The sequence below is a fragment of the Hylaeus volcanicus genome, chromosome 2 (genome assembly GCF_026283585.1).
Source record: "Hylaeus volcanicus isolate JK05 chromosome 2, UHH_iyHylVolc1.0_haploid, whole genome shotgun sequence".
Lineage (NCBI taxonomy): Eukaryota > Metazoa > Arthropoda > Insecta > Hymenoptera > Colletidae > Hylaeus > Hylaeus volcanicus.
This window is the reverse complement of record NC_071977.1, coordinates 8,552,244-8,571,216: the sequence shown is the minus strand read 5'-3', so window position 1 is coordinate 8,571,216 and position 18,973 is coordinate 8,552,244. Positions and strand designations below refer to the sequence as shown.

Below are 18,973 nucleotides of genomic sequence, written 5' to 3'. Positions count from 1 at the left end.
GAAGTAATTCACGCGAAAGAAAAAAATACATTTAATTTTTGAGAATAGAAAGTATCCATTTATATATTGATTCGATCGAAACGACTGTAAATTCCTGACATCAGGATATTTAATAGTACCCATGAATACATGCTGAATAAAAAAGCGTCCCGTTAGGAATACCACGGAATCAGATATCATGACGTAGATCCACATAAACACTGTTTCACTCCAATATGACGATTTTATTGGTGTTATTGAGACATTAAACTTATCTTGTCAGTAATGACGTGTCGCGAGGGGAAAAAGCAGCCTCCGCGACATGCAGCAAAGATCGCAATCTACAGTTTATATAAGGGGTGAACGGTTTAGTCAGGGTCGCTGTAATCGAGATAACTTTTGCCGATCAATACCGAGACAAGCTTTATTTGGTACCTGGAGAGGATATTGTTGCCAACTCAAAGATTCCGTCCCTTCGAATTCGAACATTTCGTCGCTCATTTCAACTCCTCTCCTCGGAATAATTTATTCAAAATTGGTGTGCTTTATAATTGCAATACAAATATGATTTTATACATTAAGTTTCTTATTTTTAAATTCTTCGCAAATTTAATTCTTCTATTCTATATACTTTTCAGTTAGGAAATCATATTTATATCGATAAACGTTGTCCAAACACAGGGTCGAAACACAAATCAACTCGAACCGAGTTTTTCAAGTTTGACTATAAACACTCTGAATTCGAATGCATAAACAACGCGTACGCGTACTTTGTTCCGCCTCACAGTGACACCTTGCGTCGTTTTATTTTGGATATTATGCCAGGAGCACACATATCTGCAATACATTTGCCGCTTCAACGTGAAACACGATCTTGAAGCGGACACCGCTGCAACGATGCAGCCGTGCATCGCTGGAAGCACCGCGGAATCGTGTTACTCCGCGTCCCGTTGAGCTCCATGCGGAAATGGATTGTAAATAGAGATAAAATCATCGATTAATATAAATATTGCGGTCAAAGCGTCGGGCAACGTATCCTCTTCAGAAACACATTCGTGTGTTTCAGCATCCCAGAAACTGGCTGCAACTCCGTTCGTCGGATTGAGCCGTAAGTTCGTTTCACTCTCACAGTCGGTTGTAGACTTGTATTTATTTCTGTAGTTTCTCAACAATTTTAGCCAGTTCTCGTGGTAATACAAATCATACATTCAAATGCACTATATTATTTATTTCATTTTTATTTTATAACTGCATTGAACATACTAAAAACAAGAGTTAGAAACTAAAAATAGGAAGAAAAAATTTATTTGTTGTATTTGAGTAAAATAGTATCAATTTATAACTTTTATCTGTTCGGACTGGCTACTGAATTAAATTAGAAAGAGGCTCGGTATCTTTATGAAATCGAATCACGGACATTGGACCGTGAACGTAGCGTAGGAAACGCGAAGCGCAATCTCGTTCCGCGACATAATTATGCCGCGTATTCGTTATCGATCTATGCAAATACCGTGATATCTATAATCCCGCACTTCCGGTACGAAAATGCTAGCTGTACGCGTGCGGTGATAAACACCCAGATACTTGCTCGAGTAAGGCCGCCGCCGCTATTGTTTATGTATGCCAGATAAAAGTAACGGTAGTTGGTTAAATTAAACCGAGGACGATGGAGCAATGTTTATCTCCGATGATAATGCTTAATGCCCCCTTGGCACATCGTACATTGCCGGAGAAAATAATTCCTCGAGCATTCTTGCAAGAACACTGTGTCAATGAATATACAAATTTGGTAAAATTAGTAAAACGACAATTTTATAATTGTTCTTAAAATTGTCTTAAAATTGTTTTATTATCTTACAACGAAGCGACGCAAGACAAGAAGTAATAGCACTCGTTGATAGTATGTTTAAAATGAGAATCATTCGACGCGTGCCATAATTTTGTCCAGGAGTGTGGATGTCATACGCGCTTTACGAGCAAACCTGAATGCAGGAGCATTGCGCAAGAATACCGCATGGCGTATTATACATGCAAGACGCGCGTAGATCACATTCAGCGTGCGTCTCGCATCCAAAACGAGCTATCGAACTGTGACAGGGGGGGGGGGGGGCGCGCGGCGTCGACGACTCCGACAAAATGTTCTAAGCATCTAAACGGTTTACGTGCGCGCTGTACTAACGAATGGCCCGATATCTAATTGCTAACATTCACGAGAACATTATGATGAAGTTAAACTAAAATAACATAGATATTCAAGAACAGCACCTCGGAGGCAACCTATGCCAAGCCCCAAATTCTCAAAATTTAGATCAAATTCGTCAATTTAAATTTGAGAAGTTCAAATAGAAGAAATAATTCAGAAATAATCGAATTGTGAAATTTCCAAGGCTCTCGCAGCAGTTTGCTTCCACCGATGTAAATTCTTGGTAGCAGTATTTCGCGAAAATTTCCGCGAGAATGGACCTCGTTAGGGCACAACAGGGTCCTCCAGGTTCCTGGTCGATTACGGAAATGGTATTCTTGGTGACCGGTAGAGCCAAGGTATCGCCCGGCGAAACGCATGTATGACTCGTCGTGCCCTAGCACGGGCGCATGCGCACGTGCACGTTGCATCTCCAGGAAGGTCTCTATGGGCTCGGGTCGTAAAGATGCGGCGCACATGCGCCCGAGTTCCTCGTTTCCGCGCGAGCATTCGCTCGACGCAAAGCGCCGTGAAATGTGCATAAAGATAAGGGACGCCCTCTTCAAGGCAAGGAACTCCTTTAGTCGCTTACGGTAGATTATCCCCAACCGACGACTCGTCGCCCTCGGCGATTTAGGATCCGTTCAGGCTGATACGCCGTGAACTCCGTAACCTCTGCGCGGCTGTACTGTCAGTCCGAGCAACAATGCTTCTCCTTGCCACGGGGAATACAATAGGGCAACGTTTCCTACACTTTTACACCTGTGAAACACTTTTCACGTCGTGATGTATTTACGGAACGGTTCTATTCGCGTGTAACGTATAATTAGTTGGCAGGCTCGCGTGTATACTAGTCGGGGGATGATATCCGCAGTCATTGTTCAATGCGTAGATCTTTTACCTTAGGACGGTGGTTTCTAAACTTGTTGGGAGCAACCTCTTGGGGGAAAAAGAAAATTTACAGTCTTAGTACTACCGTGATGAACACATGGACATTGATCCTCTCATTGTTCCAGTTGAGTGTCTTGTGTGCTCTTCTTGAGATTGCAAGAACGTTAACTTCGAGGTATTTCAGAGTCGAGACTAAATTGAAATTAAAATACTTTCAACATTGATCCATTTTGACTTTGAAATATTCCAATAGCAGACCTTAGAAACCAATCACTCGAGTTCAACACTCCTGACTTTATTGATATTAATATCGAATATCAAATATTTCAATGCAAAACCTGTTATTTCCATCCTTTCCTTAGGAATTTACGTATTCTTTGGGAAAAGACACTCGAGTATCTCCAACTGAATGAGGTCCCTCGAACTAATTGTAAATGCACACACGTAGATCGTATTCAAATAGGCAGTTTGCTTACCGAAAAAAAGGTACGAATATCGAGTGGACTATTCAAATAGACGACGGGAATGATCCGTCACTTCCTAAGTTCCGTAGCGGGTTTCAAAGAAATGCAAATTACCATGTTCCCCTCGAGTTACCGTTATTACGCTTCAACGTATTGCCACGAAGACAACTGCCGCGGTAACCGACTCCGTAGATGCTGAGCGCTGATACACCGATGACGATTCGGTTCCCGACGACGCACGGGACGAGTCATGGTTGTTTCCCTCGTTTGCATAACACAGTGCCAAGTTGTACGTGGACTGCGACAACGTTCGCACGTCGATGCGTAATTCCTAATTGGGAATTAAGTAACTACGACAGGAGACGTGAAATATTCACAGTTGTTTTGCAATTTATTACAGTGGAACTGTGGGTGTCAATAATGTTTGCTTAGGAGATGTGAATGTACGTTTCTGGGAGAGTACAGAAATATTGTTGCGGCTGAAGGATGGCGTTGGTAATTCCAAATTCCCATAGGTCTCAGATTAGAATGCAAGGAGATTCTTATTTAGGAATATATTCTTTTGGTGCAATAAGCAGAAACGGATCTGTCACGTTTGATCAAGATTCAGTAAAATCCATATAAATTATCACAGACACCATTTCGAGAAACCTCATTCAACCTTCGAGTAAAACTCATTCAGAGCCGTCCAACGGCACATCCATTTATGTTTCGTATTATAGTGTTCAGAAGACCGTCTCAACGGTTCCTTCCCCGTGTAATTTTCACGAGTCGAAACTATCATTTCACGAAGGACAAAAATATCTCTTCTTTCCGAGTGTCCGAATGGCACAACCCTTTGTAATCCGTTTCTGAGATCAGCGCAGTATTTACCTTGCGTTTCCTAGCCGGTGCGCAGCCGCGAAACTGTCCTTAAATGACCGTTATTACGATACGTTGATCACGTTACCTTGAAGATGGCCGATGCAGCAATCGAGCGGACACTTTCCATCCGCATGGCGATTTCTGCCACGAGCATTGCCGCAAAAACACCATGCTTTGTGCCGGCCTTCTCCGCCCATAACCGCAGCGCGACCAAGGATACTAGTTTGTTACATTCACTTCTTTATAACACAACTGCCGAGCCGATATTTGATTACAAGCATTTTCTATCGGTCACGCTTGTCGAACGTTTAGAACACGATACTCTGGCCCTAGCGTCGCGGGGGTGATAGGATCGGGAGGTTTTCGAAACTTACACGGGAATTCTCGAACGAACGATGGAGATGAATACTCCATCTGACGATAGAGGGTCTATGATTTACAACTTGCAAGGAAAGATTTATTCTGAAGGCATGTGTTCGCCGTGATAATGTTTCAGTCGTGACAGAGACGATCTATTAGATTGTGCCAAAAGTTTCTTTCGTTTTATTAGTAAGTAATACATTCACAATATTTTATGTTTTATGTTATATTACTGAATATAGTGTACAAGATTCATGTTGTTCCATTACAGTTGTAACACTAGCATCTAAGAAATTAGGTTGTTTGTTTATATAAACACTGCCACATAAAATGAGTGGAAGTCACGAAAGGAACTTTTGGGACAACCTAATAGGTGTACAAAAATGTTATCCTCCTCTGTCTACTCCATAAAATTTCCATAGTTTATTTATTATATACAACCACAATTCACAACACGAATTTTCCCCTCCTCCTGCACTCTTATTCTAAGCATCAAGATCGAACATCCCCTCTCGAAAATCTAGCGATCGAATCAAACAAATCTAAAAAGCAATTAAAGCCAATAGCTGTTAGTGTTTGCACGTGTCTTCCATCATCGCCCCAGGACGCGCTATTATAGGAATTAAAAGTTGCAGGTACTTGGCAGCAAATCTCTTCGTCAAACATACAATTACCGATGCGCATTAATCACATCGCGCGATTCCTCGTGCTCTTTAATATGCCGTTCATGCCCGTAATTTCTGCTCTAGAATGCCCAACGAGCTTCACGTACAACAGCGCTAATCCCATCTGCCGCATCCGATCTAACCGTTACCCGCGCGCGGATGAAAAACGAGCAGGAAAAACCCGAACCAGCCCGCCGCTGGCATCGCCTTAATCAGATATTAATTAGGCAAAACGACGTCTCGGGGATGGGGCTGTTAAACGGCCCGAGTATTACATTGCAACGTTCCTTATTAACATTACACGCCTGCGCCGACTTAACGTATCTATCCGTCCTAGGCGACTCTGGAACAAAGATGGACGACATTCTTATGTAGATAAGGAGAGCTGGTTTAAAAAATTTCCATACGAGTTCTCTAAGTCTCTCGTCCCTCGTACAAATTTTCCACTTTAATTACAGAAATATCTTAATTATACACAGGGACTGTCATTGCAAATTTCTTGAATGTTGGATGGTTACTCGGAGTTAAACAAATTTTTCTTAGGTAGACAGAAACTTTATTTAAAGAAATAGACCTATAAGGTTATACAGAGTTAGATAATCGAGAATGTACCTAACGTTGGTGGCATCGATTTCCACGATACGATATTAAACGAGATTCTCGTCCGTTCTCGTCGTTGTCGACTTTGTAAATCAGCGTTGTGCCGCGTGCATCGCGAACGAACGCGACTTCGATCTCGCGCCCGAGAACTCGTTTATCCGCGAGATGCCCATTCACCTCGGAGGCGCGGGTGTTCCTTTATTTGTTTGCCAATTTAATTGCAAAAAAATCAACGAGCCCTAACTCCCCTGTTCTTCTTCATCCTTCGCGCCGCTGCTCCCTTACTGCCCCCAAGTCCCCCAGTTTCAAGTTTACGATGACATAGAACGACGTTGCTACAACCCTGGCAGCCATTGGCGTTCTTTGCGCGATACACTCTGCGCCCTGCGCGTCATTGTTTGCCAATTTAACTGATTTGTTTGTTCCTCGATTCTATTCAAGCGTTGGCGCCTCTTGGAACGCGATAGGGAAGACGGATATAGCGTGTAACAGGTTGGACATATAAATGTAGTATGTAGTAGGTTAGAACAGTTGGGAGTCTAATTAATAATTAGCACTGGGAACGCTCTTGAAATTAATGTCTGGCCTTGAGAGATACATTGAGTAGTTTAATGTTTGGAAATTTAAGATTTGGAGTGACTTAAGAGATTTATGTATCCAGTGAAAAATAGCACCTGTATGCAACAGTAGCTAAGGAAAATTAAGCCTGCGCGATGTAAATATGTATACAACCAATCTACATTTCAATTTTCATAATTTCCATAATTTTCTAAAATCAAACACGTACTAATTAACTCGAGGATCCAGAATTTGTATGGTCATTTTCCGTTATACTCTGAATAATTTTTGAATATTGAAGACCAGCGCGAAATGCTTGGGGAGAAACTAAATTCAAGAGTCAGTTTCCAGAGTGAAACTCGGTGGAAATTTTGTATAACCAAGCGTACAGAGACGTATAACGTTCGTTCAACACTCAACATCCCATCGTTCGTTCATCCCCTCAACTTTCAACCCTCTTCACAGTTTGCCGTTGTTCACCACGAAATGAAAATACAGAAAAGTAGACGCCTATGTACGTAGTTACACCCGGTTTGATCCCCCGCTCTGCATTCCGTTCGCGCGCGCTCAACTCGCGGTATTAGCATATAAATTATGTTATCGTGATTTATGTTACCAAGCCGCGTGCCCACGCAAGCATTGGGGGAGGGGGGGGGGGCCACTGATTAAAATTCGAAACTGCATGATCCGGTGGTCTATCAGACGACAATGTTCCGTGAAATGGATCAATTTCCGTTCGATTTTCCCTTTTTCGCGGGAAAACTGGCTCTCCTCGGTCGAACAGGCACAGCGAACCCCCTCGCTTCCACGCCACTTTGCTCTCGATAATTCTGTTCGGTTCGCGTTCCTAACCGGTATCGACCGATGCTGGTCATCGACCGAGCACACATAATTTTAGTATCCGAACCGCTCATTTTGCCAGCGAGAGTTTCTAAAATAGTCGTCCGAGGCACTTATCGTCGTCAATGTGGCTCTGTGTTGATAACTGGACGAAGAACCTTTTTCCTTGCTTCGGTTCAGTTTCCTTTACAGAAAAAGAACTGAAACTTAAATGAAAGTGGAAATGTCTTATCTCCTAAACGGTATAACACCTGTCTTATTGTCGATACTTTATATATTTTTGCATTTATGCACGTTCTCATAGATTTCTTACATTTCCACTTACCACAAATGCGTAATATATAAAATTGGATGAACCTAGGTAACATTTATATACCTAGGTACCTTGAATATTTTAATTTTTGAACCACCAGTTATTCAAAATAACAAGGGATGCTCGTTTCGAACCAAATTTACACATTACAACCAACCTATGCTCGAATTCGTGTTACCAACCGCGCCAGGACGTTCTAAATCGCGCCGGGAGCCCAAAAAGAGGAAGAGCCGCCTTTTAAACGGCGCGGCGAGCTTGAAAAGGTTAAGAGACATTGCTCTAAAAGGATAAGCACGCTCGCGAGAGCACGGCCAACGTATTGCATAATAATTAGTGGGCAGCCAACGACCGTATACCCCTGCAGAGTGAATTGCCGCAAGTTCATTGCCGGCAAGGATATAGCAATATGAACGTAACGTGCTCCAAGAACAGCGAGCCGATTAGCAACGCTATTGCGATCGCTATGCCTCTCTCCGTCGCTCCATCGGCTGGCGGCCTCGTTGGTTCGAGCGACCCGTGGAGTTTCTATGTCTCTCATTTCTTTTGCTCCTGCTCCTTTCGGTCGGTGTTATCGTAAGTAATGGCTGCCCCGCGAAGAACGACGATCGACTTTACGTACTGTTTACACGCTCCCCGACCGCTCTCTTTATGCGCCGTTCCCAGACACGTTTTTGCGCTGCGGGGCGAATTTATGCGACCGGCGATTCTTTTGTGGCGAACTCCTTAACCCTTTCTCGTTGCGCGGGCTCTCGAACGTGGCGCGAGTAGACAACGAGGAACCCTGTTTTATGGGCGAATCTGTCGTTCGGGTTCTACTAGATCTTTGCATTTGGCGAGATTACGGTTTAGGTTCATTGTGGTTTGAGGTGGCTGCAAGGGTAGAGGTAGAAGGATCACCATGTTAGTTGTGATTATTTGGGAATTAATTGCGGTGGAACTACATATGTACTCGAGTAGATTCGGGGTTGTATTTATTCTTATCGTGGATACAAAAAAGTCATACAGGAAAAAGATAGAAGAACGATGAAAATAGTTTTGTGTTTCCTTAAAGTCGATTTTGTTATTCAAAACGGTGTTCTTACCTTAAGTGGTGTTTTCTCGTGCAAGATGAATTTAAGATGGCAATAATTTAACGTTGTTTTCACGTTGAACCTATACATGAACAGCTATTTGCAGGAAATTCCAGATTCTATTAAAATTCTTAGTTTAAATCACCGAGTTACCAGTGACTAGTGTTAACCCTAGAATTTCGAGTGCTTTATTTTTGTCCCGTTGACAGCCTTCAAAGGCGTGAACATGCTTCTGATAGAAACGTCCGTCCTATTGGTAGTTAGCGCCTGCAAGAAGATGGACGTGCTAGGGAGATCGACAGATGTGCGCTGCGGTGGGTCTAACGGTGCACATGTAGTGTGTTTTGCATGGAAGTTTTGCTCTCCCTTCTAGGAACTAACCTGTGGGTTTCTTGGACGACCCACTAATAGTAAGACAAAGACTGTCGTGCCCTCTAATTCAATATGGCGAACAGATATTCAGAAACAGTATTTTCTAACGAATTCTTCTTATTTAATTACTTGACGTACATTTCGTTTATCACGCCGATGATCAACGCTGATAGGACTTCCTTCTGATCCGCTGCGTTACGAAATGCGTGAAAGAGTCGAGCCTGCATTTCACCTTTCATTAAGGCGTTACTTAATGCGATGATTTAACAGATTTATCCGTGTCAAGGCGTCCTCGAGCATGGATCTCGAGACTCTCTGTCCATGATATAACGAGTGCTGGGTATAAAGAGCAGCAAATACAAATCAATAAAGTTATATAGATTTGAATGAAAAAGCCTAAAGCGTATTGAAAATATTCAGAGGTCCTCGACGAGGAACGGTTCCCTCTCGACACACATGTAATGGCTTTCGTTGGAAATTGTGTGCCATTCGCGAAAGAGTCACGGGCTCGTGAGCACAAGTGCCATTACGGTCGATACACGGTGGAATTATTCGCGACGCCTCTGGGAGGAGCGGCGTCGAGCGTTTTCAATCGGGGGCTCGAGGTGAAAAATGTCCTGTCAGGTGCAGCGAGCCAGAGCACGCCGAGAGGGTCCTTCAGCTCCGTGCTCAATGCGCGAGCGGAGAACGAGAAAATAGAAGAAAACGCTTTTCGCGTGGCTCTGCACCAAATTGGTCGTAAGATAATCGATGATACCGGATGCGATAAAACGTCCGCCTGAAATTAAACGCTTTTACAAGAGGAGCTGGCGTTTCAAAGGAGGCGCTAACGATGTCAAAGTACCGCAAGTGGATTACAAAATAAATAAACGAGAGTTTGCAGGAATCGTGATTTGCTACTTCTTGTTAGGAACATTTTAGAATACTTAAAAAGTATGGTATTCAGTTTGTTAACATTCCAATAGTTTTATTCGTTCGGTTTACGTAGATTCTACTTTCTAAGAGATCCGATTTGCTAAATAGTACCAGTGGATTTTCGAAATTAATTACTCTTTCGCTCCAAGAAAATCTATTTAGACAACTTTGCAAAGAGACTCGTCGCAATTATCGGTAGCATATGCGAGGTCCTTGTTCTTTTCTTGTGACCCGTTGCGTAAGGGAGAGATCAACTTTCTATACCATTACGCAAACATTTCGCACAACTTTGTGCACCTACACCGAAAACGATTAATTCCCGATTCTAGCGAAACCCCCTCGTCGGGACGTCTGGAAATTGTATGATTTACCGGTGGCACGTGACGCCTCTTATCTCGAGTAGAGACGGACATCATGAAAGGGACAAAAGCATAATGCACTGTTCCGTCTGCGCAAAGGTCGCAATGAATCACGACGGTGGCTCGTATCGGCCAATCGATTCGGACACTTCTCTCTAATTTCACGGTTTACCGTGGAGGGAATATTCCGAGGCGGAAAGAGAGCCACGCCAAGCGATGCTGGAGGAGAAAGAGGGGTTGGGGGCAATAGTCGGTGAAAATCCTGCGGGGCCATTCGTTTATGAGCGCTGTCTGGCCTATTCGGTCCCCATCGCGGCTTTCGCCTATATATACGGGTCGTAACTACCTAGGGGTCGTGGAAAACTACGAGGGTGGCACAGTTTCAGAGTTACGAGAAGGGCGAGAGGCGCCTGGCAGCCCCCGAGGCAGTAAACACTTAGCGGCTCAGCCGTATTTTAGAGGATGAATCGCAAGATTCTATCTTGTCTACGACCGTCATCCCGATAATGGAAGATGTATCACTGGTACGTTCCAACCGACAATTTGTGGAAGTTATGCCTGCGACCGTATGTTACGCAACGAGAGGAAAACGGATAGGGTGAACGTGGGTGAAAAAACGATGCACTATTTTCCAAATAACGAGATAAGCACAGGAAACGATTTGGTTAGTGGTTATCTGGTGGAGAAGTGGTACCAGTCGAGATAGCATGACGTTCCTGATGTCTTAATCAGCTGGAACATAGGTCTCCCATGCGATGGCAGTATGTTTTCCTAATAACGAGGGAAGCATAGGAAATGATACATTAGATCTGGATTTATCTAACACAGGAGTGGTAGCAACTCTGTTGCTGGTATTTTAATAAACTAGAAACACGAGTCGCACGTGCGATATGTTTACTTAATTGACTCGTAGTAAATTTTCCATGCGGTATGCAAATTGTTTTGGTATAGTCGATCTTCAGGTGTTTGGATTGATCTATAATTACACAAGAATGAAAATATTTGTTGCATAATGTATCTGCATATTGACTCGCAAATTGAAATATCTTAACTACCAATTAAATCATTTAATGCTACACGGGACAGGAATAATTTATAGCCCGACAGATAAATCTGTATTATTATTCGAAAAATATTGAAACTAATACGGGACATGCTAGTTATTGAAACTTGCGTAACTAGAGATTTGTAATAGTACACGAGTGACTATAAATTGAAAATTATATTCTCCATTTATTATTCAACGATGGAACTTGTTTGTTTCAGAGCTTCTTGGAGGCGAACTCCAAGTGCTGGTGGAACGCAGCCCTGGTGGACGCGACTCGACAACTCAGGTACAAGGGTCACGTGTCACCTGGCGTGCTGATGGTCGGCGGACCACCCTGTGCCCTCGAGGTCTTGAGGGCAGCCTGGGCTCGAAACGTCCTACGACCCCCAGCCGATCATGCGATCACCTGTCTCGGTAAGTGTTGTAACTTTTCCATTACAGCAAACACCTTTATAGAGGAATAACTTGAAAGTTGCCTTTAAACCATTCACTGCCAACTACGAGATGTCTCAAATCTCGTAGTTCAAATTCATTGCAATTACTCAGGAAATGAATCTATAGACTTTTGAGTCACGAATTATTGCAAAACAAGATTGCAAATCTTTTTAAACCAACAAATTTAATATTATTTTTTATTATCAAAATCATAACCTAGATTACACATCTGAATTAAATCTTGGCATCTAAGGCAAAACGCTTTAAATTTCCCTGGCAGTGAATGGGGGTTAACCCATCCATCTACCCAAAATAATTTCCCACTACAATTGACTCAATCTGAAGTCTTTGATCACAGAAAAGCCCCTCATAGCAGAAGACTAATAGGATAACACGAGTAATACTTAAAAAATTGCTCTCAGTCATCTCCTCGAAATTATTCCCCACAACGGTTGACTCGATCCAAAGTCTATATAATTCAAATAACGATGAGAGTGCATCAGCAGCAGCTTTGGTGTCTCACGAGGACTGATGTCCGCGCAGATACGCAGACGTAAACGGGCCCCGCAATAAACGGAATTGTTATGCCAAGTAGTATCTCTCGGATCGTTAGGGGGGAAGCCGATGATAATGCAAATTGGACATGGCGTTAATCTCGCGCGGACGAATGCTGGCGTCGGTACGTTTAAATCGAGAAGCCCGAGCGTATCGCCTGCTTTATCTTTACGCAACCACGGTTCCCGCTTTATCGGCGTTGCTTTACCGCGTTCCTTCTAGAAGCTATTCGAGTTCCAGCGGCGTTACTCCCCGTTTTCCATGCACTTACGTGCTTCTGCGCGCTGCTAAGTATTGTTAGCTGTCGACGATTGCGCCTCTTGCCGCGAGACGCGAATAAAACCAGCTCCCTGCCACATAATAGGAACGCGAGCGATACATCGATCCGACGGTGTCGCGAGTTTTTACCAGAAGCATTCGTCACCATTTCCTATAGGGGCTGATTTTCGTTTCCCTTTTCGCATTCTTCGCCACCTTTGCCATTTTTGCGTGTCTATGTACACCTACGCACCACTCGCATGCCAAGCGTTATGCTAATGCCCGTGAGTTCCAGTGCGCATTGGCGTAACGCTGTGATTAATAACGACGTCATTACACCGTTTTCGAGTCGATGTCGTTGACAGGAAAATGATATGGGTATATGCAATCTTAAAATTACTATTACTAATATTTCGATATTATATTTAATCATAAATTTGATAAACGTAGTTGACAAATGTTTTTCCAACACATAAATTTAAAGTTTCTGCTTGCATCCCGAGAAAAATTCCTAAACTCCTAACATTATGCAAAATCACCTGTCCCTTTCGAACCGATCATGAGTCCCTGGATGGTTCTCCACCTACGCCCAGCGTAATCCCGCGGTTAGTGCGTCGCAGTCGCATAAAAACATCGGTCGCGAAACGGCTGTAAAACGGTCACGATTTTATGGCGTGGCTCGCGCGGACAGTTATCAAAACACCTATAAAATACGGCTTTGAGGTTTCCATGTGCAATGAAACGCGAACCTATCCGTAACGGTAACGCTTCACTCGCAGAGTCATCGAATTCCGCGATTTATCCCTCGCGCCGGCTAAGATTTCCGCTCCATCAGCAGGACTCTGTCGCGTCGCTGATAACGCGCAGCGGGTCGCTGTCGGAAGCACTCGAGCGGTGATTTACTTTGCCATTCGTTTGTTATTACTTTGTTATTACTGCTTCTTTCTTCGAAAGATATACTCACTGACGTTGTTGTTAGTCATCATCAGGAACTTCTATACGAATATTATTTTTACTTGACCGTTCAGACTGCCGTAGAGGCATTTTCACCTAACGAGCAACGTTTTTCCTAGTTACCAAGCTAGGAACGGACCTATAACTTCCAACTAATCGCGGATTAGCCACCCTTGCTCGGTGAACAACCTGCCCACCTGTACGATCCTGAATGCTCGCGCCTATGCGTTCCAACGATCCCGTGCGCTGTTCGCCAGCAGAAAACTAGCAACGATAGCCTCGTACGTTCTGGGTCGCTTATCCTCTAGGATTATAGAGCATCCACGGTATCCGTGGACCGCTTTCCTTATACGCTCGTTTTTCCTCCTCGTTCACCGTCCCCTTCTAGCGCCTCTTTTTCCCTTCTTGGTTTCTGTTCGCTCTCCTTCCTCATTTCCCTTGCTTTTCGCTCCTTTTTCCCCTCCTTCGCGGCTGAGACGCTTGTACTCACCTACACGCGGGACTATCTCGCGTATCGGGCTTATGCTAATGTATATGCATTCCAACATGCCCGGACACGAACATATAATTAATGATACCTTGTTCTCGCGGGGAACTTCTTTTCATAGACGGCTTTAGAAAATTATTCGTACATTGTTCGCGACCTCGTTCGTTACCGCGTCGAATATTACCAATGATCGGGTGGCTGGGGGTTAGAGGGGGGCCTAATAAGAATGTCATTCCGTGTGGTTGGCCAACGTGAGCCTGAAATTGATCGCGTGTCGCGCTCCGAGTTACTCGAGCATGCGATAAGGGTTCGGCGGCCATCGATCCACCGGCTGATCTACCGTATAAATTTCTTCTGCACAGGTTGGTTGCCCTGGTGTTACGTTAAAAAGGTTCTCGATTTAAATCTTAAGATACGGTAAGCTTATAACAAGATCTAGGTGTCCTTATAGCAAACCGTTTAGTCCACTGATCAAACAAAGCTAACTGTACTTCTGTGTGCGGCTCGAGACAAATTTCCAAACCCCGAACAATCTACTTTCCATTTTTTATTCAGAAGCTCGTTCCCAAATCTGAACTCAAACGTGACCCTTTGAGTTCTTGGTAGATTCTAATGCCCATCGGAAAACTAACAGGGAAAGATGAGAATGATTGAACAACTTTGTCGTGAAGAGCCACCGATGAAAATGTAAATGAGGCGTGGCGTTACCATCCCGTCTTCGAGGGGATCCGTGTGCCAACCAGCAGCAGGAGTGTTTAAATCGCCGAGTTACCTTATCTCGCGCACCTTATCTTTACGCGGCTACGGTTCTCGCTTTATCGGTACCAGTTTAAGCGACGAAGACGTCCTCGTGGTTGCACGCGCTTACGATCAGCGGCAGCCGTCATTTATTATCCGGCGTGTCGCTGCCTATGCGCCGGAAATAGTTTCCTGGTGCTCCGGTTCGACTGTTAAACGACCCCGCCATGCTGTATTTTCTATGCCCTTGGCGAGCCACGGTGGCGGATGCAGACTCGTCCATGGTACAGAACTCGCGCAGTTTCTTCTAGCATACAATTTTTTTTCTAGATTATTAAACTTCCTCCAACTCGTAAAATTTACACTCGATTCGCTCCATGGTCTAGGAGCGGAGATATTTCATTTCAGAGGATCTTTCAAACAAAGAACTGTGGAACGAAGAATCGCGTAAGAGACACCGTGTCCCTAATTCAGCGTTCTTATGTTACAAGCGTGTACGACATCCCGCTAAATAGCATGGCGCGCTATTCTTTTCTTCTTTACCTCCGTGACATTCCTCCTTTCTCTCGCCTCGTCCCCTCCCCTTTGTCGGCGTTCTTTTTACTCTCTTTCCAGTTTTTTTACACTCTGCTCGCTCGTATCTATACACGCCTACGCGTGACTATCTCGCATACCAGGTTTATGCTAATGCACGCGGCCTATCCACGCTCACTGGCGTAGGAGCCTCGCTTAATATTATCCAAGCGTCGCGCGACCTTATTTTTACGAGACAGTTTTACGAAATTACGACCCCACCGACTGCGTCCCCCCCCTCCCTCAACTGGTGATTTTTCGTTTTTTTTTTCGTTGTGTTACCGGCCCGTGGAAAAAATAAACGGGGTATCAGTTTGGACGACCGCCAGCCGCGCAACCCGACAAATCTTCCCAACGATCAAACGCTTATCCGGAGGGTCGCGATCGCCTGTGTGGGAAACGCAAAGCTGAACGCCTCCTTGGAATGGGAGTAATAGTTTAGGACAGAGGTTAGGAAGAATGGGGAAAATCAAGGCGATGCTCGTGAGCCGGAAAATCAGGGTAAATAAAAGGTTGCTGCGTTTGTTAGACGACTCGAGTATTTTATACGAGGCGTTCGATGTTGGATTACATTTCTTCTCAATGTGTGAGGGGTTTACGTCATCGTTTTACTGTTTTTTGAATCGTTTAGGAAAGGTGGTCGAGTTTCATTTTGGTATATTTACTCGAAAGAAAGAAATATTTGTGAATATGTTATAAAGTCTTTTTACATACTAAGAGAAGATATTCCAGACCTCAGAATTCTTTGATATTTCACGAATAGTTCAAAGGCAAACGAAGCCGTAGGCTATCCAAGAAATAAACTCTATCCGAATAGAATGGTATCGATATCGGTTTTGCTGTATGGATACGTAGATGCCATGATATAGCAGGATAATGATATTCTAAATGGTCTCTGTCGATAAGACTTGTCGATAATAGAGCTCTGCTGGTAACACGGGACAGGACACTGTCATTAAGACTCGGTAATGCAGACCACTATGCTGGTAATGTAGCACACTCTGTTGATAAATCCCTCTCACCAACCAGAGTTCTACATTCTAGCGAACTGCTTCGCATTCTTTCCGCGTTCGCGTCGAAATGGAAGCGTGTATTATGTTAATCCATACCGATACATTCTTGATTTCTTCGGCTGTTGCGATCCGGCATGCGCTTCGTTATATACAGACATAACGCGCAAAGCAAAGCGAGTTTCACGCCGGCAAACATAATTGGTCTGTCGTCTACCTCGTGGACAGCCAGCTTATCCGATCTCTCTATTTCCCTTCTTCCAGCGTTTCCTCCGTCACGAGCATACAGCGCGAGGATCCGTGAACGTGGTGGTAGTCGCATGCCAACCCCGATAGTTATCGACTCCGCGCAGCTTCCTCGGAGATACGCATTATGGACACGCATTACGCGCCAATACCAACCACGCTCTTCCTCTCGCGATAATAAAACGAGATTCGCGGTCTGCATGTCGGGGAGTCCACCGACGGTTGCTTGCTCGTTATAGAAATTGTGCTTCATAGAATTGCGCGCCACTTGTCGTTCCGCGTGGCACGATTCATCTCCGTGAGGTATCTCCACGCGATTCGATATTAAGCTAGGCATGATTCATCGAATTAGCGATCCTAAGCTACGCAGATGTGGCGATTCTTGCGTGGAAAGTTTAGACTCGAGCCTGATGGTTTGGAAGAAGCTGTTCGGTTGTACTTAGTCAATAAGGTACATTACTTTGTCGATAGCGTGGTGCGTTCTGTTGCTAAGTCTCGGTAATGTAGAGCCCTACTTAGTGAGAAGATGTATCAACAGAGTGTGCTACATTACCTGCATGGTAGTCTGCATTACCGAATCTTAATGACAGTGTCTTGTTCCTTGTTACCAGCAGAATATATTATCGACAAGTCTTATCAACAGAGACCGTTTAGAATAACATTATCCTGCCATATATGTATACATGTCCATACAGCAACACGTAACCAAAGTGACGAATTTTTGTATCTGAAACCACCTATTAAAGTCAGTATGAGATTAACGCACGGTGACAGGCAGACGTATTCATGATTTTCACCGTACGATATATCGAGCGTCGAGGTGGCCAACTGATAATCTGACTTCAAAGCGACATATTAAGGAACAGGCTGCGAAAGGTCGCCGCCAACAGCTATTATTCACTGATAAGTCGTGGAAAGATTGCCAGATTGATTTATATACTCGTCACGGCTTTGAACTGCCCCACCTGTAATTAGGATATCGATGGCAATGGCAATGGATCTAGTCCACGCTCCACTTCCACTTCCACGATCTACGCGGCTTGTTTATCGATTTTTACGTAACTCGGTGCATCTTCGATTCCTCTCGCGCTCTTGTGGATCTATTTAATTCCCAGTGTCCCATTACCGACATCGAGCACCTTGTAACTTCGCTTCGGAGTATCCGATCCGCAGTATCAACGTTACCGAGTCACGTATCGATGAGCAGGTCTCTTGAGCTTCGTCCTTTGGTAGCAGTTGTTGTAATACTTTAAGTGGCAACCTTTGAGATTTATTTACGTGCAAAGTGTGTTTTACTTGGTCGTCGAAGGAAAGATTAGAGTAGTCTCCTAAAGTAGATGGCTATCATTTGCCTAGGTATAGCTAACGTTTCTTCAGCAGGGTTTACAGTTTGCGTTGGGAAAAGTTTTTAAACATATATTATAATTAATACTGATATTTACGTAAGCGAATTTGTTTCATTCTTTATTTATTTAAATTACTTTATTTTTTTGTTAAAGTCAAATAAAATTGAAATATAATTTTTATAGTGCAAAGGGTTAAAAACAGAAAAATAACTCAACCTTGTCTAGCTGGTCGAGTTCCTTCTCACAGTAGAATTCAAAGCAACTCTCCTGCATACAAATCTCGAAAAACTTCTTAACAGCAACTAAATAATTCTCTCCCCGTACTAATAATTCCACGATTTACGATCCCCCCAGCAGCAAACGAATGACGAATGCTCCCTTCAAGAAAACAGCCTACGACTAATCCGACCGAATTGATCAGGAATTAACCGATTATCGTGCGTGTCTCTCGCTTCTTTTTCTCGCTCGGTCGTTCGCGATCAAGGTTGTTATTTCCGTTATCGGCGCGATCCATCATCGCGTTTATCGTGGCAAAAACCACGCGACGTTTAATGGACGGTTGCAACACGGTTGTTCGTTCCAGGCGCGGTGTAGACCGACGCCGTGCACCGAGACACGGCGACAAACGCACTTGTACTTTCACGCCCCTGCGATCTGGCCGGTTGCTTCCGGAAACAAGCGGGGAAAACGGTCTAATTCGCCATAAATTTATCCGCCTGAGGTATGCGCCGTCGCATTAGCATACGACGCACGGGCGTCGGAACACCTGGAAAGAGGTCTCCGTTATCGCGCAACAATGAGCGCCGGTGCACGACTTGGAAAGTGGTTTATGAGCCACCGACGATATCCTCGCCGATATTACTCTCGCGGGATCGCAGGAGGCGATTCGTT

At 44.0% G+C, this 18,973-nt stretch overlaps 1 protein-coding gene across 3 annotated transcripts in view; it reads left to right on the top strand.

Annotated features, from left to right (window-relative positions):
- The window catches only part of LOC128872784 (storkhead-box protein 2), a 113,867-nt gene that overhangs the window by 58,448 nt on the left and 36,446 nt on the right, over positions 1–18,973 (top strand). For all 3 annotated transcript variants that reach the window (XM_054115812.1, XM_054115810.1, XM_054115811.1), the window contains exon 3: positions 11,699–11,894. In XM_054115812.1, coding sequence (XP_053971787.1) covers positions 11,699–11,894 — 196 coding nt within the window. The remainder of the gene's footprint in view (positions 1–11,698; positions 11,895–18,973) is intronic.